The sequence below is a fragment of the Otolemur garnettii genome, unplaced genomic scaffold (assembly GCF_000181295.1).
Source record: "Otolemur garnettii isolate 467f Iridium unplaced genomic scaffold, OtoGar3 scaffold00105, whole genome shotgun sequence".
NCBI classification, from domain to species: domain Eukaryota; kingdom Metazoa; phylum Chordata; class Mammalia; order Primates; family Galagidae; genus Otolemur; species Otolemur garnettii.
In genome coordinates, this window is record NW_003852500.1 from 2,267,123 (window position 1) to 2,290,857 (window position 23,735).

The 23,735-nt window shown below is 52.8% G+C and overlaps 2 protein-coding genes across 2 annotated transcripts in view; one reads left to right on the top strand and one right to left on the bottom strand.

Moving 5' to 3' along the window:
- The first annotated feature begins 6,368 nt into the window (after positions 1-6,368).
- On the top strand, positions 6,369-7,781 carry F2RL3 (F2R like thrombin or trypsin receptor 3). Its single transcript, XM_003796630.1, has 2 exons — positions 6,369-6,477; positions 6,715-7,781. The coding sequence occupies exons 1-2, from the start codon at positions 6,369-6,371 to the stop codon at positions 7,779-7,781; spliced, it is 1,176 nt and encodes a 391-aa protein (XP_003796678.1).
- A 5,941-nt stretch (positions 7,782-13,722) lies between these two features.
- Positions 13,723-23,735, bottom strand: part of CPAMD8 (C3 and PZP like, alpha-2-macroglobulin domain containing 8) — an 85,475-nt gene continuing 75,462 nt past the window's right edge. The window contains exons 29-40 of the mRNA XM_012809386.1: positions 21,115-21,280; positions 20,198-20,284; positions 19,955-20,091; positions 19,467-19,622; positions 19,316-19,378; positions 18,372-18,589; positions 17,384-17,471; positions 16,208-16,282; positions 15,454-15,559; positions 15,245-15,355; positions 14,290-14,499; positions 13,723-13,880 (exon numbers count right to left, since the gene is read on the bottom strand). Of these exons, the coding sequence (XP_012664840.1) occupies positions 13,723-13,880; positions 14,290-14,499; positions 15,245-15,355; positions 15,454-15,559; positions 16,208-16,282; positions 17,384-17,471; positions 18,372-18,589; positions 19,316-19,378; positions 19,467-19,622; positions 19,955-20,091; positions 20,198-20,284; positions 21,115-21,280 (1,575 nt within the window). The remainder of the gene's footprint in view (positions 13,881-14,289; positions 14,500-15,244; positions 15,356-15,453; positions 15,560-16,207; positions 16,283-17,383; positions 17,472-18,371; positions 18,590-19,315; positions 19,379-19,466; positions 19,623-19,954; positions 20,092-20,197; positions 20,285-21,114; positions 21,281-23,735) is intronic.

Below are 23,735 nucleotides of genomic sequence, written 5' to 3' on the forward strand. Positions count from 1 at the left end.
AGGTAGAAATGTGTTTCTAGAGGTTTCCTGTGGAACTGCTTCCTGGCTCTGGGCCTGGGAGGTTCCAGGGTTGACCTGCCTACTTGGGATCTCCTGGTGTCTCCTCGTGTATGACACACACACTTTGTGTGCATCCTTGTATCCTAAGAAGGGACTCTGTGTCACCAGGATTCCTGAACCAGACCTTGATTGAGCCTGTGGCCCCTCCTGTGCCTGCGCTATCCCCGGTCGAGCCTCCCAGGCCTGGGGTAAGGCTGGAGACCCCCACTGAGCCCCTCCCCTCATCACCCCTGCCCCGCATGCTTCTAGAGAGCATATCTTCTGTTTTTGAGGAATTTCTGTTTGGGGCCTTGCCCTTTTCCTTTGCAGCTGTTTTGAATGTAGTTTTCCTTTTCTATTTATTTGCACATTAAAATTAAAAATTAAATATTGATGTAAAGCCCTTAGGTTCTCTTGGTCCCTTCTGTGAAAATTCCACCGACTTATCACCACCAGGTTGGTGGGCTGGACCTGCCATAGCACAGGAGTACTGACTGGGCCCACCTGACTCATGGACAGTCCCAAACTCCGCCTGAGGGTCCCTTGAGCTCTCCCTGCTCAGCAGGTTCCCTCCACTGGGGGCTCCTCATCCTGCACCCCTCCCCTATCTTGGCACAACATGGAAGTGGTTTCTAGAATATTTTTACCCAACTCAGTTTTCAAATTAAGTACAAATTAGAAGTGTCTCCTGCCCTACTATGCATACAACACCTGATTTAAAGAACGAGATGTTTGCTCTAATCTCGCTGTGCCTGGCCTGTGTATCCAGTTTGTACTGACAGACCTCCACTAGGCAGCCCCAGAAAACCACCCTCTGTGCTCCCTGGTACCCCCAGCTGCACCCCACCTCCTGCTTTTCACCATGTATCTCCTCATCTCTAGGCCCCAAACCCGTCCCCTCTACCCCCATACCTGCCCCTTGGTAACAGGCCCACACAGCTCTGCTTCTGGCCTGCAACCCTGGGGAGTTCCACAGCAGGACTGGCTGGCCCTCTGAGTAGCTGTCCGACCACACCCCTACCAGAGGGTCAGGGCCCCTAAGGGGTTTCTTCTGCCTCAGACTCATGTCATGAGTGCCTAGGACCCCCTCTGGGCCTCCAGATTGGCCTTCCTCAGGAAGGGCACTGGTCACAGGAGTCCTCTACCCTCAAGTGGGTGGGATTTATGGCCTTGATAAGGTGACAATGTGAGAGTGGAGAGTTCATTACCCACTGGCCCTGTGGACATCGTCACCTTGCTGGGGAAGAACTATAGAACTATATAGAACTATAGAATCTATAGAACACACCAGAGAATAGTAGGTGGCCTCCAGGAGCCAAGAGCAGGACCTCAGAGCTACCACAGCCAGGACCTAAATTCTGCCAACAACCAGGTGACCTCAGAAAAGGACCCTGCGCTTCAGGTGAGGGTGCACAGCCCAGACAACACCTCATGGCAGCCTCACGTGACCCAGAGCAGAGGACTCAGCCTGCCAGGCCCAGACTGATGGAAATGTGAAGTCACGAAGGTGTGTTGCTCTAAGCCACATCACACAGTGATGGAAGGACGGCATCATTATTTTTGAGACAGAATCTCACTATGTCGCCCTCGGAAGAGTGCTCTGGCATCAGAGCTCACAGCAACCTCCAACTCTTGGACTTAAGTGATTCTCTTGCCTCAGCCTCCCAAGTAGCTGGGACTATAAGGCGCCTGCCACAACGTCCAGTTTTTTTTTTTTTTTTTTTTTTTGGTTGTAGTTGTCTTCGGCAGGCCTGGGCTGGATTCAACCCACCAGCTCCGGTGTATATGGCTGGCGACCTAGTCGCTGAGCTACAGGCGCTGAGCTAGACAGCAGCATCATTAAACCAGCCATGTGACCTGCATCACCCCTTCTACCTCAAATATGACAAGGTGGTTGAAGAGTGTGATGCTTGCAGAGGCAGCAGGGACGTCTCAGGTGAGAGACTCTATGAACATTTATTCTGTTGCTAGTGAGGTGTTCGTCTCACTGCCTATTTGCAACATACAACCAGCACTTTATAGCTGATGGCACTCACTGAAAATGAGGCGGATTACTCTAAAAAGCAAACTGGATACCATCCACAGATGATGCTTTTTGGTATTCACCCAAAGGAGGTGAAAGCTGGTGTGCACACAAAACCTGCACAAGGAGAGTTACAGCAACTTTATCCATCACTGCCCAATTGAGAGCAACCAAGATGTCCTTCCCAGATAGATGGATAAATAAACCATGTTCTCTCCAGACAATGAACTATTATTTGCCATTAAAAAGAAAGGCACAATTGACCCATGAGAAGATGCAGAGGAACCAGGAATATTTTACTGACTGAAAGAAACCCATCTGAAAAGGCTGCATGCAGACTGGTTCCAAGTCTATGACGTTCTGGAAAAGGCAAAACAATGAGACAGTAAAAAGATCAGAGGTGGCCAGAGGCTTGGAGGGAGGAAGGGATGAGTAGGTGGAACACAAAGGATGTTTAGGGCACTGATACTATAATGGTGGACACGTGTATTATGCATTTGTCCAAATCTATAGAAAGTACAGCACGAAAAGTGACCGCTAATGTCAATTAGGGGCTCTGGGTGATAAAGACATGGTGCAGGTTCATCATTGGAAACAAATCCACCACTGGGGGCTATGCATGTGTGGGGACAGGGGTATATGGGAACACTGTACCATCTGCTCAATTGTGCTATGAGCTTAAAATACTCTAAAAAGTAAGGCCGGTCATGGTGGCTCACTCCTATAATCCTAGCACTCTAGGACGTCAAGGCCAGTGGGTCTCTTGGGCTCAGGATCCCTTGAGCTCAAGAGTTCAAGACCAGCCTGAGCAAGAGTGAGACCCCATCTCAAGGAAAAGATCGCTTGAGCCCAAGAGATTGAGGTTGCTGTGAGCTATGACGCCATGGCACTCTACCCAAGGCAACAGAGTGAGACTTTGTCTCAAAATAAAAGAAAAATACTCTAAAAAATAAACTTTTATAATTCTAGCACTTGGAAGGCTAAGGTGAGTGGATTGCCTGAGCTTAGAGCAAGACCTCATGTCTAAAAAATAGCCAGACGTTGTGGCAGGCGCCTATAGTCCCAGCTACTCGGGAGGCTGAGGCAAGAGAATCACTTGAGCCCAAGAGTTTGCGGTTGCTGTGAGCATTCTACTGAGGGTGACAAAATAAATAAAATTTTTAAAAGTTTACTCCAGGGTGGCACCTGTGGCTCAGTGGGTAGGGCGCTGGCCCCATATACTGAGGGTGGTGTGTTCAAACCCAGGCTCAACCAAACTGCAACAAAAGGATAGCCAGGCGTTGTGGTGGGCGTCTGTAATCCCAGCTCCCCAGAGGCTGAAACAAGAGAATCGCCTAAGCCCAGGAGTGGAAGGTTGCTGTGAGCTGTGTGACACCACAGCACTCTACCAAGGGCGATAAAGTGAGACTCTGTCTCTAACAAAAAAAAAAAAAAATGTTTACTCCAAGTCAGCCTCAGGATGCTGTGGTGGGGCCAGGCTAAGTGGGCAGCTATAGGGATAGGTGAGCAGGCCGAGGTCTTGGGCAGGAGCCTGCCCCTTCTGGGCTTCCCTTTTCTTCCAGGGCCTTTGGGATCCGGGCAGATGAGGGCAGATGAGGATAGCCCAATTTCACACTCTGCCCAGTCCTGAGGTTTTCCAGCTCCTTTAGAACAGAGTTTCGGCACTTGGTACAGTTGAACAAATAGACTCTGATTTGGGGCCCAGACAGGAAAAATAGGAAATCAAAGCTGGGTTGGCTGGACTCCAAACCCTGGTTCTCCCACAGCCATCTGTGTGACCTTGGGTATAACCAAGGGCGCCTGGTGAGACAGGACCAAGTTACCCTCTTCTCTGGCCTGTCCATAGGGTGAGGCCCAGCCTAGGAATGAGGGGTGGTGGCACCACATTTGTAGGTGCCTGTGTGATGTCTAACTTGGCCACTGACCCTGATCTTTCAATGGACACCCTGAGGAAAGAGGAGGGCCAGGTAGGGACCACACCCTAGGGCTTCCAGAGGATCCTGAGAGGTAGAAGGGTGAAGAAACTCAGGATAAGCCACCAACCCATTTCTGTTTGCCAGTTTCCCCCCATTAAAAATTATTTGAACTGTAATAAAACACACATAGCAAAACTTACATCACAACCATATTTCCTGTAGTTTAGTGGTGATGTGTATATTCACAGTGTTGTCCAACCATTACCGCCATTCATCTCCAGAAGTTTCTCATTTTCCCAAACTGACACTCTGTCCCCATAAACACTAACTCCCCAGGCCCCAACACTCACTGTTCTCCTCTCTGTGTCTATGAATGTGCCAACTCTAAGGACCTCACACAGTGGAATCGCACAATATTTATCTTTCTGTGACTCACTCATTTCACAGACTGTCCACAAGGTTCATCCAGCTTGTAGCATGTGTCAGAATCTCTTTCCTTTTTAAGGCTAATAGTAGTCTGCCTTTTTTTGAAAAATGAGTTTTTATGGAAAGAAACATGCAGAAAGAAAATTCCAGTAGTACAAAGGAGCACATGGAGACAGCAGACACCCTGAGTTCCTCTCCCCAAAAGCAGTTGTACCCAGCGTTCTCTGGGAGGTGTCTGGGCATAGCCTGTGTCCAGTGGGAATAGTGTTATTGTCACCCACGGCCCTGGTATTTTGCTCACCATGTCTGGGATTCCCCACCTACCCTGATTTGGCACGGTTGTTTCCAGAGTGGCCATGGCTGGGCAATCCCCCACTCTGGTTGTCTTCCTGTGTGGGTGTGTCTGGCAGAAATTCCCAGACTTGAGGCTAAAGGCGTTTGCGTCACAACTTTGATGCATAATCACCAAACGGCCCTGCCCTGGCGTCCCTGAGTTGCCAGTGTTCCCAGCTTCCTCAGCCTGGTTTCCCAATCTGCTCACCCAGAAGGCAGCAGGGAGGTCCAGGCCCGGTTTTCCTTTGTGCTACGTGTGTCCCTGGCCACCAGATTCATAAGACATAGGCAGGATGCTGAATTTGTCTTTGGTAGTGGTGGAAACTGCTCAGAAACTGGGGCGAGGCCTCTGGCTGAGTGCCCCGCCTGGGTCAGAATGCTCTGGGCCTTGGTTTCCCCTCTCTGTGCTGGGGGCTGACTCTCATTAGGACTCTGCTCAGTCACTTCCTGGCTGGTGCCTGAGTCCTGAGTGTGTGTGACTCTAAGATTAGGGCTTGAAGAGGCAGGAAATGGCCCCATTGGGCCCCTCCCCCAATTCCTAGTTTATTTTATCTTCCCCGCAACCCGCTGCCCTCCTCCTGTTCCTCCTGCTTCCAGACTCCCACCCCTGCCCCAGTATGGGGCTCCTCCAGGGCATGACATGTTCTGTGTGCTAGGGAGCAAAAGGGCACCAGCCCCTCTGAGCCTCTGTTTCTTCATTTTCACAGTGCTTGTCTCCACAGAGCAGCCAGGAGCAGGAAGGTGCAGGGGCTGAAAGAGAGAGGGTCGCCTCCCTTGGTGGCCACCTATGGCCACTCCTGGGCTCCGGGCTGAAAGTGGGCTAGGACAGGAGCAGAGAGGCTTTAAGACCAGGATGGGTTCCTCCCAGGGACCACCAGCATGGTCCCCTTGGACCCCTGGGGTAGTACACTGTTAGCATCAGGGACTGGGTGAACACCGAGAGCTGTCCTTAGCAGGCCCCAGATTCGCAAAGTTCCTCTATCTCTGCACCCCACTTTGCTCCTGCCCAGGGGGTGGTGCAAGGGCAGTTTTTGGGCTGAGACAGTAGTGAGATGAAGTAACCCTGCCTAGGACGTGAGGTACATTAGGGGGTACTGTTCACCTGCTCTGACCTCTGACCCACATAGGTAGGGCTCTTATTATCCTGCCCATCAGAGACAGGAAGAGTAGGTGGCTTCAGGAAGGGCTAAGAGTCCTTCCTGCCTCTGCTGGCCATGTTCTGCCTCTGGCCAAGGGGGTACCTGGAGGGCGAGGCTGTCCTGAGAACAGGGGCTGCATACGTGACTGCCAGAGGAAGTGGCCACTCAGGCCACAGATGCTTCCTGGCCTGGACAAGGACTAGGGGTGGGGCCTAAAGCCTGGGACCCCCCTTTGTCTTGCTGGCCCAGCACTTAGGCCCTCAGGAAAGCGCTTCAGGGGGACAAAGTGACCTGGAGTGGCCTGGCCTCTTCAGCCTACACTCTGGGCATCCCACAGGCAGCTGGGAGTTCAAGGGGACAGCGGCTGTGCTTCCCTGGTTTATCTCACTATAGACACAGTCTGCTCCTCCGCCCAGGATCCGGAATCCGGGGATGAGGGTCTGGTGAGGCAGGAAGCCCAAGGCCAAAGCCCAGAGCAGCCGGAGGACAGCCATGTGGGCTTACCTGTTGCTGTGGCCCTTGGTGTTGGCAGTCACCTTGGTGGGCAGCACCCAGACCCCCAGCATCTATGACGATGGCGGAAGCACCGGAGGAGGCGATGGTGAGTGAGTGACCCTGGCTTTGGGGAGCAGAGAGCAGGGACATCAGAGCCAGGGAGGGGTGAATGAACCAGGGAACTTAGGGACTTTCATCCTAGCCCACCCTGCACCCCAGCTCTGACCCTTCAGTGTCATGTCCAGCCCCATCCCATGGGAGCACAGCTGGACTCTCCACACCTCCATCCCCCTTCTCTCCCATCTCTGGGGCAGGCCTGACTGAGGCACCCTCTCTCCCCCAGACAGCTCACTGGGGCCCTGGGCCAGGCCCACGGAAGCGACGCTCCTGTTCCCACAACAGCCCCGCAGCTTCCCAGGTCAGGTCTTCACCAACAACAGTGACATCCTGGAGATTCCAGACAGCTCGCGGGCGCTGCTGCTGGGCTGGGTGCCCACACGACTGGTGCCCACACTCTACGGGCTGGTCCTGGTGGTGGGGCTGCCCGCGAATGGCCTGGCACTGTGGGTGCTGGCCACACAGATGCCGAGGCTGCCCTCCACTGTGCTGCTTATGAACCTGGCAGCTGCTGACCTCCTGCTGGCCCTGGCATTGCCTCCACGGGTTGCCTACCACCTGTGGGGCCAGCACTGGCCCTTTGGTGAGACAGCCTGCCGCCTGGACATGGTCGCACTCTACGGCCACATGTACTGCTCCGTGCTGCTGCTGGCGGCCATCAGCCTAGACCGCTACCTGGCCCTGGTGCACCCGCTGCGGGCCCGCACCCTGCGCGGTGGGCGCCTGTCCGTTGGGCTCTGTGCAGCTGCCTGGCTCATGGCAGCTGTCCTGGCACTGCCCCTGGTCCTGCAGAGGCAGACCTTCCGGCTGTCACGCTCTGACCATGTGATCTGCCATGACGCACTGCCCCTGGCTGCCCAGGCCTCCCACTGGCGGCCAGCCTTCACCTGCCTGGCGCTGTTGGGCTGCTTTCTGCCTCTGCTGGCCATGCTGCTGTGTTATGGGGCCACCCTCCACGCACTGAGCACAGCTGGCCAGCGCTATGGCTATGCGCTCAGGTTGACAGCGCTGGTACTGGCCTCGGCCTTGGCCTTCTTTGTGCCCAGCAACCTGCTGCTGCTGCTACACTACTCAAACCCCAGCCCGGATGCCTGGGGTGACCTCTACGGTGCCTACATGCCCAGCCTGGCGCTCAGCACCCTCAACAGCTGTGTGGACCCAATCATCTACTACTATGTGTCAGCCGAGTTCAGAGATAAGGTGTGGGCGGGGCTCTGCCGGCGGAAGCCAGTGGGTAGTGTGGCCTCCAAGCCCTCCAGGGAGGGGGGCACCCGCTCCTCATCACTCCTTTAACTGCCCTTCTGGCTGGGAGCAGGGACTCACACCTATAATCCCAGAGCTCTGGGAGGCCAAGGCAGGAGAATCCCTTAAGGTAAGACACTTGAGACCAGCCTGAGTAACAGTGACAACCTGTCTCTACTAAAAGTGGAAAAAAAATAGCTGGGCGTTGTGGCAGACTCCTGTAGACCCAGCTACTCAGGAGGCTGAGGCAGGAGGATCGCTTAAACCTAAGAGTTTGAAGTTGCAGTGAGCTATGATGAGGCCACTGCATTCTAGTCTGGGCAACAGAGTGAGACCCTGTCTCAAAAAAAAAAAAAAAAAAGCCCTCTGAAGGAGTGTGAAGGGGAGAGAGGTTGAACTGGGTTGAATATGGTCCCCCCCTCGGCCCCCACATTAACATCCTTCCTGGAATCAGAGGATGGGATCTTATTTGGAAATAGAGTGATTACAACTATAATTAGTTAAAATTAAGTCACAATGGAGTATGGTGGGCCCTAAATCCCATCTGAGTGGTGCCCCCTAAAACGAGAGGACATAGAAACACAGGGAGGCAGGGACACAGGGGAAGATGGCCATGTGACAATGGAGGCAAAGATCAGAGTAATGTAGACACAAGCCAGAGGTCAGCAAGGATCACTGGCAGCTACCTGAACCCAGAAAGAGGCCTGGACCAGATTCTCCCTCAGAGCTTCCAGAAAATATGAGCCCTGCCAACACCTTGACTTCTGGCCTTGAGCTGAGATAATAAATTTCTATTGTTTGAAGTTACCCGGTATGTGGGGCTTTGTTACCCTAGGAATCCAAAACAAGAGAAATCCATGTTCTGGGCTGGCCAGCACTCCAGCTCAGCTCTCTGGGCTTGACTGATGTTGTGCAGGTGATGAGGTGGACATGTCCATGGACCCTGTGCAGGGTCCTGCCCTGCCCAGGATGAAGCTCAGTGACACTACCAACCCCCCCCACCACCACCACCACACCCAATTGTCTGATGCTGGGGCCCTATGAACCCAGAGCCTGGTTGGCCTGTTAGGCCGTTCTTGTCCCCAGAAACCTGGCTTTGGTACGTCTCTCAAGCAATCAGAGTGCCCCCTCCACACATACTCTGTTCCCCCAAACCCATCAGTAGCACATCTCATCCTCCTGCAGGCCCCCTGCCTACTGGCCACCATCACTTTCTCTCCCTTAACCTGTGGCCTGATTTTTCTTTTCACTTTATGTCAATGTCACTGTGGACAAGGTGGGACAAGAGGGTGGACAGTGAATGCTGTAGGGGCTGCAGGCTGCTCTGAGCTGTGTTGGCACCTTCACGCTGCTCTGAGCTGTGCTGTAGGGGTTGCAGGCTACTCTGAGTTGTGCTGGGGCACCAGAAGCCATGCCTGTGCCTGCTGAGGACACAGAAGGAGAAGATGTAGCCTCCAGCACACCCTGTCCCTGTTGCCCCCAAATTAGCAAGCATCATGGGGCAGAGTCAGAAGCCACCAGGACCTAAATTGTGGGGACCATTGCTGGGCTCCCTGATGGACCTATGTCTCTGGTCAGCCCAGCTATTGGGTGCCCAGGACACACACACACACATATTCATGCCCAATTGAGGATTGAGGAGATGGGAATAAGATAAGTGATGTGGCCCCATGTCAATATCCTGGCACAATCATTTACTAGAGTTTTCCAAGATGTTACCACAGGGGGAAGCTGGGAATGAAGGGCTCCAAGGACCAATCTGTATCATTTTATACAAGTGCACAGAAACTTACGATCATCTCAGGGTATAGGTGTTTGACAGCCATAAACTCTGCTCTAAAAGTCCAGGCCACAGATGAAGACACGGTTCTGGAATTCCACAGCTGCTGGGTGGGACTTGTGACTCCAGTCTTGGCCTGTGACCCCCACTGCTGGGCCTGTGACACTCAACTGCTGTGTGTCTGAGGGGCCAGGGATTTGGCCCCATCTGGAACAGGCTTGAGACCTGGGTACTGCTCTTTGGGTGCCACTGTCTATAGGAAGCCTCAGTCTGTCCATGACTATGGGAATGAACTTTTTATTTTACCAACAGCTTTACAGTGAGTGGGCACAGGGTCTCTGCCAGGGGAAGGAACTGTGAGGACTGTCCTTTGCTGGCTGGCAGGAGTCAGAGGTGTGAGATGTGGCTAGCACTGTAAGACTCAGACCCCACAGGCCAAGATAGCATCAGGTCTTGTCATCTCATGTGGCAAGGGGTCTCTGTGTTGGCTAAAATAAATACCACCTCGGAGAAGACTAGCACACGCAAGAATAGGCACCCAGGTTCTCAGAAAGGAATAAAAAACAAGTGTGATCCTGGTGGCAGCTGGGAGCATCCTCAGAAGGCAGGCAGATCCTGGAGCTCGGGCATCGTCTGGCTGCTGGGAGGGGGTCAGCCCTCCAGGCACTGGGAGGTCAGAGACTCAGGCTAGGGAAGCCCAGCAGTCGACCAGCCTGGGAAGCATGAGGCTGAAAGTGCATCTGCTGGGAGCTGGGCACTTTCCTCATATGGCCATGCATTCAGGGGCCCCTGGGGTAAGAGCAGAGGGTGTGGGGTCCTGGCCCAGGGAAGGGAAGGCCTCGGTGGCTCCGGTGCCCCAAAGGGGGGCTAGGGCTATGTGTTTTCAGAGAAAGGCAGCCTGTGTAGTTTGAAGTACTCAGGGAAAGACAGATGTTGTCCCCCTAATTTGGTTAGACGTGTCCTCTCAGAAAGAGGCTTTGGCTACAAGTCCCTCTAGGACTGTTTCTTCTCCTGGGAGCAGAATCTCAGGCTGTGGGAGCTGCTGTGGCCCTGGAGTGGAGAGTGGAGGTCCAGCCTCAGGGCTGGGTGGTGTGGTACCTGGAGCTCCATCTGCAGTTGGGGAGGTCAGGGGGACCTCCAAGGGACCTCCAGCCACTCCAGCTGTCCCCATACCATGTTCTGGGTCCAAGGAGGACCCTCCTAGGTAGGGACAGGTCTCTGCCATTCCGTTTGTCAGGTTCATTTAGAGGCAGGGCCCACCTGGCGTGGGGGCTGGCTAGCCACCCAACAGAGTCATGATAGGCTGATAGACTCTTACATCTTGGCTCCTGCCAAGATGCAGCCCACATGGTGTCATCTTGCTTGGAGCAGGGTGATCGTTAGGAAGAGAAGCCGCTCTGACTGACCAGGAGAGAAAGAAAAGAGCTTCCATGAGGCTGCCAGGCCTCCAGGTTGCGGCCCTATGCCCCTTACCTGCATCTGACTCCAAGAGGCTCAGGACTGGTACCACCTTCCCATTTAGACTGCAGACCCCCACCTGGGAAGGGGGACTTGTGGCCCAGGCTTGGCAGCTCAGGACTCTGCTCCTGCCTCTTCCAAATGGCCCCCAGTGATGGGTTCTGAGGTGTTCACTGTGGTAAGGGTGGAGCGGTTTGTGCTGGACCACTGACCAAATAGAACACTACTCGGCATCAAAAGGAATGAACTGACTGGGGGCAGTGGCTCATGTCTGTAATCTCAGCACTGTGCAGATCAAGAGGGAGGACTGCTTGAGGCCACATGTTCAAGATTAGCCTGGGCAACATAGTGAGACCCCATCTCTAGAAAAACTAGCCAGAGATAGTGGCACATACCTGTAGTCCCAGCTATTTGGAAGGCTGAGGCAGGAGGATTACTCAAGCCCAAGAGTTTGAGGTTGCTGTGAACTATGCTCATGCCCCTCCCCCCCACAAAATGAACTATGGATATTGAACAGTAGCATGAATATGAGGAAATTATGCTGAGTGAGAAGAACAATCTCAAAAGGTAACATGTACAGGGTGTGGTGGCTCATGCCTGTAATCCTAGCACTCTGGGAAGCTGAGGGATGGACTGTTCAAGCTCATGAGTTCAAGACCAGCCTGAGCAAGCACAAGACACTGGCTCTCTGTCTCTACTAAAAATGAAAAACTGAGGCAAGAGGATCACTTGAGAAGAGTTCAAGGTTGCTGTGAGTTATGATGCTACAGCACTTAACCCATTCTAAAAAAATAAAAAAAGTTACATGCCGATTCCATTTACCTAGCATTCTTATTTTTTTGTTTTGCTTTTTTTTTTTTTTTTTTTTATGACAGAGTCTCACTCTGTCACCCTGGGTAGAGTGTCGTGGCCTCAATCTAGCTCACAGCAACCTCAAACTCCTGGGCTCAAGTGATCCTCCTGCCTCAGCCTCCTGAGCAGCTGGGACTACAGGCACTCACCACAACGCTTGGCTAATTTTTCTATTTTTAGTAGAGACAGAGTTTTACTCTTGCTCAGGTTGGTCTTCAACTCCCAAGTTTAAGGGATTCTCCCCACCTTGGCCTCCCAGAGTGCTAGAAGTATAGCTGTGAGCCACTGTTCCCAGCCACATTTCATAGTTCTGGATTAGGGATGCTTAACCAGTAAGTATATGATGCAAGGATTCCAAAATCTGAAACACTTCTGGGTCCCAAGCCTTTTGGATAAATTAAACTCAGCCTGTACAACCCCACACACACAAATAAGTAGGTGTAAAAATGGCAAAATATATAAAAATCAGTGGATTATAACAATGTCAATTTCCTGGCGTGACATTGTACTGTGATTTTGCAAAATGTTACCATTTGGCAGAAACTATGGAAAAGAGACCTGACTTTTTAATATTATTTCTTACAAATTATATGTATGTGAATCTATGATCATCTCCCAGTAAAAAGATTAATAAAAATGCCCCCTCAAAATAAAAAAAACCTCTAAACTCTCCAAAGGCACTAGAGATAATTAAAAGATATTAGAGGTGGGTGGGCAACACTTGGGAGAAGTGAAAATTGTATGTACAAATACTATAGCATAAAGGGTGGGTCAGGATGACGGATGTATATAGCTTCAAAGTTTCTACATTTTAAGTGAAGTAAATACAATATCAATACTAATAGGCTCTGAAAAAGTTAAAGATTTATATTGTGATCCTCAGAGCTACCAAATAAAATGCCAAAAGAGAATAGGTAAATTAAAATGAAATTCTAAAAAATTCATGCTATTAATTCAAAAGAGGGTGTGCTAAAAAATAAAATAAAATAAAATAAAAAAGAGGCTGGGTACAGTAGCTAAAGCCTGTAATGCTAACACTCCTGGAGGTCAAAGCAGGTAGATTGCTTGAGCTTAGGAATTCTAGACCAGCCTGAGCAAGAGTGAGACCCTGTCTCTACTAAAAATAGAAAAACTAACTTGGTGTGGTGGTAGCACTACTCAGGAGGCTGAAGCAGGAGGATCTCTTGAGCCCAAGAGTTTCAGGTTTCTGTGAGCTAGGATGATATCATGGCATTCTAACCTGGGGCAACAGAATGAGACTCTACCTCAAACAAAACAAAACAGGGTATGGATGGAGGAACAGGGGGAATAAACAAATCAAGTATTAAAGCGGTAGCCCTAAATAAACCCACCCTATCAATAATGACATAAAATGCCCATGGATGAAACCCCAGTGCCTTGGAGCGGGGTGATGACACACTACTGAACATCAGGGACTTTGGTCACTGCTGGTGGGAAAGTATCCTTGCTAAATTTGCTCAGGGGAGATGAAAAGTTGCCTTTGCCACCAAGACAGGGAGGGAGAACACATACCTGTATGATGAAATCAATCTTTTACTTAAACCTCTTCAGATGAATTTTCTCTCATATCCAAAAGATTTGCCTCCTCCAGGAAGTCTGCCCTGTAACCCTCCTCCCAGCCTCACTAATCAGGGCTCCCCTGACCACTGGGCAGCGCCTTCTTTACCATTCCCTTAGGGTCCTGGGATGGGCCAGTCCTGGGGTCAAGTACTCAGGAGGGTTCCTGCCTCCCACCTCCAGTGTGTGTTGTGGGAGGAGGTTGTGTGGTAGAGGGAATGAACAGATCTCGCCACAAACTCTCAGGCTGACCCTCTATTTGAGTGACTCCACTGTCTGCCTAGGGCCAGCACAGGTGGGGGTGATTATGGACAGGACAGGCTCTCACCTGTCCTCCAACTCCCCTTCCAGCTCTGAGTCTGAGTCCACTGCCTCAAGGCTGGCTCCATTCAGCTTCACATCTGCCTGCAGGTGTCCCAAGTTCAGAGGGCCTGGATCATCGTGGTAGGTGTAAGGCACAGAGGCTGGAGGCAGCGGCTGCTCTGGAAAGAAGGGGACTCAGTCTGGGAGGGTGTTTTGAGGGAGAGGACCCAGATTGCAGACATCACAGAGGCACCGAGGAGGGAAGCACCAAGAGGAGATATATGAACTAGAGCAACAGAGATGGGAAGTGACAGGTGTCACAGGATGGGGCGGGAACACAGATCAGTGGGGGAGGGGCAGGAGACCAGGGACTGGAAGAATGAGGGTATCCTCCACTGTGAAGAACAAAAAAATCGAAGGAGAGAGATGGTGGGGGAATAAACAGGTGGACTGGAACCAGAAAAGTCGGGAAAAGAGCCCCACGTAGGGAGGGATGGAGGACCTGAGGGACAAGGGAGGTGAGAAGAGGTTGATGCACACAGGAAGCGGGTGCAAGGAGAGGTCCCCGAGGCCAGATAGGGTCCTCACCAAGAGCGCAGCTGCCAGGCGGCGCGGGCTCCAGGTGCACCGCCCCGCGGCAGGCGGCCTCCCGCAGGCGGCAGGCGCTGGCATAGACCGTCCCGTCGGAGCCGCACACCGGGTCCCCGTGGGTACCGCAGTCGCGTGCGCAGCCGCATCGCGGGATCGCCGCCCCATCCTCAGGGGCCACGGCGGGGCCGGGCTCGCCGGGGACCCAGCCTAGGGAATGACGCAAAGTCGGTGGGGCATGGGCTCCCTCACCACCACGTGCGTACCTGCACCTTGCACTTACTTCTACAGGGCCTGGGATTGGGGGAAAGTCCCTGGGGTCGGAACCACGGCTCCCCACGGTGTGGGGGATGGGGCGCGACAATATGGGAGGTCCTGAGCCCTGATTCCGTGGAATTCCACGCAGATATTTGCCTAGTACTTACGAAAAAAGAATTTTTTTTAAGTTTTAAAACAATCCAAATCCTTTCCAACAAATTTGGAAAACTTTTAAAAGGAGTCCTGAGGGACCGCCTCAGCCCAGCCAACCCCTTTGCTGCGGCCACTCTCTGTCCCCCGACGCCCTTTAGATTGTGGGAGAGAAAGGAGGCAAGGACTCCCCTCTGGGCGGATCCCGAAGCGCGCTCGACCCAGCCTCTGCACTGACCAACACTCCCTCCCTCTCGGCCCCGCCCCTCCTCGTTGGTCCCTGCCCCTTCCAGCTAGGTACCGCCCCCTTCTCGTGGACAGACTTCTCCCCGCTCAGTCCCCGGCCCTTTGCACTGTCCGCTCCAGGGTTCAGCTGAGGCCCCAGTGCGCAGATTTCGCACAGTGCAAGATTAGGTCATGTCCTCCATATTTTATAATGGGGGCCCCTCCTCCGTCAAGACCCCGAGACCCAACTGGACGCCCTCCCCGGCGCCCGCGGGTACAGGTGCGGTGGTGGCAGGTCAGCGGAGCGACCCCGCGAACTCACCCGGACCCCGGGCCGCGGCGCGCTCCACCTCGTTGCAGGTAGGTCCGGCGCACAGCTCCCGGGCGAGCGGGCTTCGCGAGCTGACGTTATAGAAGCGTGTAGCCTCGAAGGCTGCAGGAGGAGGGGTGATGGCGGGTGGATGACTGGGGCGAGGGGAGGGGCAACAGGGCGAGGGGCCAGGTCGGGAGCGAGGGCGGGCGCGGGCCTACCAGGCTCATAGTAGTCGTACACAGAGACAGGGAGTGCTGACGTCCTGCCCACCACATACTCACGGAGTGCCTGGAACCTCACGCATGTCAGGCACCGGCTGGGGATCTGCGGGGACAGTGGAAGGGCTCGGCTGGGGCCAACAGGCCCAGGGGGCTGAGCTTGGACCCGTATGCTCTGCGACACCCCAAGGTATAAGCCCAGAACTGGCTGATTTCAGGGTACTTAGGAGACATAACACACAGAAAGCTAGTCGCATTTTGTGTGTTAGATTTAGCACATTTACAACCATCACCTGTATCTGAGCTCCAGAACAATTTGTTTCCTCTGAAAAGGAGACCTGTCCCCATTGGCCTCACTCCCCATTCCTGCTCCCCACCAGCCCCTGGCAGCCCCTAATCTGCTTTCTATCTCTATGGATTTGCCAGTTTTGGACATTTCCTATCAATGGAATCACTGTGTGGCCTCTTGTGTTTCACTCAGCATCATGGTTTCGAGGTTCATCTGGTTGTAACGTGTCAGTGCTCCATTCCTTGTTACGGCAGAATAACATTCCACCTCATCCCTCTCTGCATTTTTTCCACTGAGAGCTATACATCTAAGGCACAGAGACATAAGCTGGGCCTGGAATTTGTTCTCCCAATATCTTTTTCAAGGTATGAGATACTTGTGGGGAGCCGCACAAGGCTGTGACCACTGTACCTCACCACTGTGGGCACCGGGGAAGCCGCCCCCACTGACCCTGGCCAGCTGTACCTCATCAAAGTAGAAGAGAACTCTGCGTCCAGCCACCTCGTACCTCTTCATCCCGGTGTGCTTGTCAAGGAGCAGCTAGAGAGAAAGCCAGAGGCCAAGGTCAGCTCAGACTCTCTGCTCATCTCCTCCTGGATCTCCTTGGGGCCCAGACTGGTCAGTGGGAGCCACTCCAGGAGGAAGCCAAGGCCCCCAAGAAGTTCAGGAGCTTGCCTGCGGTCATCTAGCAAGTCCCCATGGGCCAAGGTCTGGGTGCACCTGGCTGGAGCCACAGGATGATGAGTGCTCCCCAGGCTCTCTTGGCTACTCAGAACCCTTGAGAGGGTGCTCAAGGGCTGATTATCCCTGCCCAGAGTGCCTGCTTCCCTCTCTGCAGCCTCCCCTAATCCAGCCCCAGGAATAAGTCTGGCTTCACTGTGGCCCACAAGAAACCCTGCTGGGCCCTGCCAAGGGCTCCTGCCTTGCTGCACCATTTAACATCCCTTCCCAGCCTGAGACTTCTTTCAGTTTTTTTTTTTTAATTTTATTTATTTATTTATTGCAGTTTTTGGCCAGGGCTAGGTTTGAACCCACCACCTCCGGTATATGGGGCCAGCGCCCTATTCACTGAGCCACAGGTGCTGCCCCAGTCTTTTCAGTTCTTGACACAAAAGGTTATTCCTGCCCAAGAGCTTCTGAATTGGCCCTTTCTCTCTTGTGATGTTCCATTCAGCCTCCCCATCACCTCCCCCCTCAACCCCAGCCTGAGCTTGGCTATAGCTTCCCCAAGATAAGCTTCCAAGTCTGTGCCCCTCTTTCTTCTCCTACAAAATGGGGATGTGGCACTCATTTCTCTTGAGGTTGTGCGAGTGACAGCTGGTGTGAGGCATAATGGTCTAGGGAGACTCTCTGATGCCCACACTGGCTCAAAGCACATGCTTCTTTACTGAAGCCCCCCATGGCACTTACAATAGCAAAAGCTTCCCACAGGACTTCCACCTGTTGAAAGAACCCCCACCCTGCTCCACTTGCTCCTAGGTAGGCTCATCTTTGTCCAGGAAGGAAAAATAAACACCAAAACAAAATCAAAACCATAATATTTTACAAAGGGGTGAGCTGCCAGCTGGACTGACCCTGGGTGCTCAGGCCCTGCTCACTGTCCAGAGACCCCACCAGGTCCCTGCCTCCGGCACACCTTACCTGCTCCAGACTCTCAGTGTCCACCCGAAAGCCTGATAGCAGGGGCACCTCAAGGACAGCCATGTTGGAGGACCCTACATGTAGCCACCTTTCAATGACAGGAGAGATACAGAGGCCTGAGAATTTGAGCCCTGAGGTGGAATTCACGGCCCCTTTCTGCCCCTGGAGCCCACCCAGCTGATGTCCTGGGGAAGCCTGCCCTGGGCTTGGCCGGTGGTCCATTGGCACAAACATTCTTGGCTTGGTCAGTGTATTCAGCCCATTTTACAAGCAGAGCACTGAGGCCTAGGAGAAAAGGGCCTTGCCAAGGATTCTAGGTCCGACTCAGGGCCATTGACAGGGCAATGACTCCAGAGGGCAGCTTCAGGCCATGTGCTTGACCATTGGCCCCCTGACAGAAGACCCTAGGCAAGTCACTTCCTAGCTCCAGGCCTTGGTTTCTCCTCTGTAGCACAGAGGGAGTAGCTAACTGGGATTTCTCTGGGGCCTGTTAGATGCCAGACCCCTCCTGCCAAGTGCTGGGGACATTCAGACTGGAGCCAGCAGGCTGTGGGAGGGGCAGGTACCTGGGCCACTCTGATGGGCTTCAGGTATCATGGCAACCACTGACCCACCCACCACGGGGCTGCCAGGCCCTCACCACGATGATGAGCATCTTTATCATCACCTTTCTGTGGGTGAGGGCCTCCTGTGGTGGGTCCCAGGCTCACCCCTGGAAACTAGAGCTGGGGAATCAAGCAGGGATCAGCACTCTGGCCACATAGCTGTCCCCACCCAGCCTCTCTGCCCTGACCATCATTGGGTTTGCTGGGTCCATTCACAAGCCATTTGTTTTTCTTTCATTCACTTCAAAAACTATTGCTGAGCTCCTGCCTGGTGAGAGATACAGCTGGAAGTTCCTCCTGGTCCCTGGAGGCCATCCTCTGCCTATATCACTCTCCTGGGAAGCCCAGGTGAGGGGTGCCAGCCAGTGGGACATGTGGCCTACCTGGTGCACACCTCCAGCGTCACCTTATATTCTTGGTGATGCTGGTCCGCTGCTGGGTCGTCATCATCAGCTGGACGCCGATTGCTTCGGGGGCCCTTGGCAGAGGAGGAGGCAGGCACAGGTGGAGAGTGCCCCTGAGTCATGGGCTCCTGGAGATTAACAAGCACCTGGAAAGCTGGCTTGGCCACTGGGTCAGGTACATTGTAGGTGACATCAATCTGGAAGGTGTTAGGGGGACTGAGGCTTAGGGAGCCCCAGCCATGCCTGATGGGTGTCAGGTAGTGGAGGAGAGAGATGAGGACAACCAGAATTATGACGATAATGACATCAATGACAGTTCCAGGGATGACCATTATTCCTTTTAGCCTTGAAACTGCAGAAGCGAGTATAGGTACAATCATCCGGTCTTGCAGGTCTCAGGTGCAGAGTGCACTCAAACCTACATCTGAATCCAGGCTTCTCCCTCCCAGCACAATGCTGTCTGGGCTCCCATTGTGGACATGGGGAAGCTGAGGCTAATGACTTGCCACTGAGTGCTGGCCAGAACCCACAAGACCTACCTGCCTTAGCCCAGTTTGGGGCTAAATCTTAGAACATGGTGGGTGGTGGGTGGAGACCAAAAGGCCAGAAGAGGACAAGCTAGACTTCCCTGTGCAGGCCACTGAGGGGGAATAACCTTGAACCATTGCTTAGGGTCTGCTTAGGCTCAGAGACCACTGGACTGAAGATCAAATGGATTTTCCTGGGGGGATCCCAAGCCCCGACACCTGAGGGGACCCAAGCCCATTTGCAGTATTGGAGGGTCAAACGTCTGCCTTATGATCTGGCCTGATGCTCAGCTCAGAGCCTTCTAGGGGTCCCTGTGGTTCCAGATGCTGCTGTGTGTGGCAGGGGAGCCAAGGTAGGACAAACCCTAGACCGCCCCATGTTCTGTGAAGCCTTACCTGCATCAGGCAGCAGCCGTCCCCCCTGGCGCTCACAAACAGCCCTGTGGGGAGGCTGGGAATCTGGAGAGAAAAGTCACCGTGAGGCCCTGCCAACCCTGCTGCTGACTCACACCCATCCCAGCCCACACCCAGTTGCAAGAACACACACCGCTGCCATCTGCAGAACTTTCTGGTTGGTCCTGTGCAGCTCAAAAGTCTCCTGATAGTCCAGGTTGGTGGAGGCCAGGGAGACAGTGAGGTTGATGCCTCCAGCATAGGACAAGATGGCATATTCAGCCAAGGCCTGAAGAGCCACACAGGTGTCCTAGAGACAGAGTGGGGAGGCTGCTGTCAGCCTGCGACAAGTAGGCCATAGATCCCCTGGCCCCTGTCCAGGGAAGGCTGGCCAGAAATGGGGCACTACTAATCAGGCTGGGATGGACACCACATCCATGGAGCTAGGAGTCCTGGGACAGCCAAGTTAGTGTGTCCACGAAGATAGTGGCTAGGCTCCTGCACAAGGTCCAGGTACTCCTGTCCCTTGTCTTCCATCTCTTGGGGCCCATGACCCCAAGAGCTATAGGCAGGTAGGCACCAAACTGCCCGGGGTGATCCCACCCAGCCCGGAGCCCCTCCCTCTAGCTCCGCCCTGCTCACCTGAGTGGAGGAGAAGCCACCAAGTGCATTCCGCTGCTGGGACAGCCACTTCACTATAGGCAGGGCAGCAGCCACATCACCCAGGAGAGTGTAGGTCAGAAGGGCATAGGCTGTCATTTCCACCTCAGCTGACAGCACTGCAACAAAAAGAGGCCAGCGAGAGCCCTTTCGATGCTGGGACCTGGGGCTAAATGCCATGGAGAAGCGGCCAAGGAAGGCACCAGTGAGCCGGGTGGACAGTACCTGACTTAGAGACCCCATCACTGAAGCTCAGAAATGCATCCTTGCCCATGTCCTGGGAACTTGCTGGGCTCCAGTGGGTAACTCCCTCTGCAACAAGATTGTTCATTCTTGCCATGACCCCACCCAGGACTCAGCCTAGAATCCTATGGTGGTGGGTGTCCATTCATATCTCTTTCTGAGACCAGAAAAAGATATTGGGGGACTAGACCCCAGTGGAAGCTTCAATAGAGAGTTCTGGGGGAAGACAGCTGGGTAAGACAGGGCCTAAGGGCTCCTTCTCAGATCTGTAAACATATGGCAGCCCCAGCCCTTTCTGTGTCCCTGGCAGACATCATTAAATAATGGTCTCCTTCCTGTGCCCCTGGGAGACATCCTGGCTGGGTCCCGAGGTAGCCCCATATATTCCCACTCAGTGCTCAGATTGCAGGGGCTCCTCACTTGCAGGGGATCCAAGGATTCTGAGCTTCCATGAGGTGTAAAGGTCCTCAATCCCAGAGAGAAACCAGGCCTCCCTCTAATCCTACACCTACCTTTGATCATCCTGAACATTTGTCCTAAATAGACACTGTCACTTATTATCTTCTTTTTTTGAGATAGGATCTTGTTCTGTCACCCAGGTTAGAGTACAGAGGTATGATCATAGCTCACTGCAACCTCAGACTCCTGAGCTCAAGTGATCCTCCTGCCTCAGTCTCCTGAGTAGCTAGGACTACAGGCACACACCACTATGCCTGGATAATTTTTTTTTAAGTGATAGGATCTTGCTATGTTGCCCAGACTGGTTTCAAATTTGTGGGCTCTTGCTTGAGCCTCCCAAAGATAGGCATAGCCATTATGCCTGGACGTTAGCTTTTTCTTACTGGGGTCCAAAGGGGGCTGGTCCACACTGTAGCTTCTGGGGGGGGGGTGACACCTACCGTGCGTGATGGCCAAGCTGCGGAGCTTGCGCAATGCCTCGGGGGCTGCTGGACTGTGAAGCAGGGTCAGTACATAGGCAGTCAGAGCACAGCTGTAGGGGTCTGTGGCCAGAAGTGTGCTGGACTCCAGAAAGTGCCTTGCCTTGGCAATAGTGCCCCTGTCCTCCTGCAGCGCGGGGTAGGAAGAGGAATCCTGGGAGGCTGCTCTGTTCTCATCCAACCACTACATACAGGCTTCCCAGGTGTCCCTGGGGAGACTTGGATGGCTCATTGTTCCTCATTTTGAATCCTTCTATGTCTCTCACTGCCTGCAGACTCAGCTTTCAAACCCCATTTCCATTCTCTTAGCATGGCACCCACTTTTCCAAATAAGGTCTGGCAGAAAGCCTGAGTATATAGCAGATGAACACAGAGACATCCTGGGGGAGGAAAGGCAGGGCCCTGGCCACCCTGTCCCACCATACCCCATGGCCAAGTCTTTGTTAAGACATCTGGCTTCTAAGACCACACCCTCCAGGCCTCATTGCCTCCTTGGAGAGGCCCAGGGACCACGTTCATACACCCAGGAATGTGAGCTGTTGCAAGATAGGGCCTGAGTCCATCTCCTAGCAATGGGCTTAATTCAGAGAAGTGGCCCAGTAATATTGATTACATGGAAGAAGTCAGTGACCAGAAGCATGAATGAATTTAAGAAATGAGCAAAGATGTTCTGGTAGCTCCTGATTTACTAAATGTTGTGATCACAGAAAGAATGCCTTCTGAAGCTTCCCATCATTAGACCAAGACAAAGCATGGGAACTCTCCCTAAGGTGTGGCATTGTGATGCACCACCTGGGGCATGTGCCAGGGACGAACAGAGCAGATTAACCAGACCTCAGACCTGGACCACACCAGCCTGTCATCTGGGGTAGGAGAGGGGGCTGGATCTCCTCACAGAGACCCTTGGGACCAGGAAGGGTCTCAAGGATGCTGTGGAAACCACAGTAAGCTGGGAGGGACCCAGATGCTTGGTGCAGATATAGTAGGTTGAATGATGCCTTTCCCTAGTCCATGACAAGATATGTTCCCTGGAACTATAAATGTGATCTTATTTAGAAAAAGCTCTAACCCCTAATTTGATGGTGTTAGGAGTTGGAGCCATTGGAAGACAGGTTTACATGAATGAGCTCATGAGAGTAGGCCTCCTTTTTTTTTTTCTTTTTCTTTCTTTTTTTGAGACAGAATCTCAACTATGTCACCCTCAGTAGAGTACCATTGGCATCACAGCTTGCAGCAACCTCCAACTCCTAGGCTTAAGCAATTCTCTTGTCTCAGCCTCCCAAGTAGCTGGGACCACTGGCACCCACCACAACGCCCAGCTATTTTTTGTTGCAGTTGTCATTGTTGTTTATCTGGCCTGGGTCGTTTTTGAACCCATTAGCCTCAGTGTATGTGGCTGGTGCTGTTACCACTGTGCTACGGGCACCAAGCCAGAGAGTAGGCCTCCTTAATGAGATTAATGTCCTTATAAGAAGAGGACGAGAGAGATCTCTCTCCCCCCACATACACCAAGGAAAGACCTCATGAGCACACAGTGAGAAGGGGTCGTGTACAAGCCAGTAAGAGAGAACCCTCACCAAGAACCAAATCTGTCTGCATCTTGACCTTGGACTTCTCAGCCTCTAGAACTGTGAAAAATAAATGTCTATTGTTGAAGCCACTTAGACTACGGTATTTTGTTACAGTAACTTGAGCAGATAGAAGGGTTAGGACTTCAGCATATGAATTTGGGTGTGTGAGGGGACCAATTCAGCTCATAACACAAGGCAAGAGGCCCTCTGGGGCATCATGCATGAGACATAGAGGGTCTTAAGTCACAGGAGACCCTACACTCAGCAGTTAAATCTGGACTGAGAGACCAAAAATTCTGAGAGGTGTCACACCTCATGATTCATCATCAGAGGTTTAGAACTAATGCAGGTATTGGAGATGGCCTACTGAGATCCATTGTGAGTGCCCTCCCTGTGGCAACCATGCCACCCCCACCCCAGGATAGCCTCACAGAAGAAACTATGGCCCTCAAGTGTCTTGAACCACCTAAGCCCCATCTGGGTCCAGTATCAACTGCTTCTGAACATTTTACCCTCTGCTGCTCAAAAAACATTCACAAGCCCAACATTTTGTATAGGGCTCCCTGAAGCCAGTCCTCAGGTTGCTGGCCAGAAACCTGAATAGCCCAAAATGATTCTCCCTTTCTTGTTCTTATTATTTTTAAAGATAGGGTCTCAATCTGCTGCCCAGGGTGAAGTTCCAAGACACAATCATAACTCACTATAATCTCTAAGTCCAGGACTCAAGCAATCCTCCTGCTTCAGCCTCCTGAAGCTGGGACTACAGGCACGCACCACCAAGCCTAGCTAATTTTTAAATGTTTTGTATACATGGGGTCTTGCTATGTTGCTCAGGCTAGCCTCGAAGTCCTATTTTCAAGAGATCCTCCCATCTCAGCCTCCCATAGTGCTGGGATGATTATAGGTGTGAGCACCATACCTGGCCCAAAATGATTCTCTTAATGAAGGCTTAGGGCTGTGGACAGTCTGGGAGACCTTTAGTCAGGGCACCCCGCCCCAACATGTGCCTGA

Excerpts from the sequence above, each read along its gene's own strand:
- F2RL3 (XM_003796630.1), top strand. The coding sequence starts at position 6,369 with ATGTGGGCTTACCTGTTGCTGTGGCCCTTGGTGTTGGCAGTCACCTTG. Across the intron at positions 6,478-6,714 it reads AAGCACCGGAGGAGGCGATG|ACAGCTCACTGGGGCCCTGG; the intron begins GTGAGTGAGTGA and ends TCTCTCCCCCAG.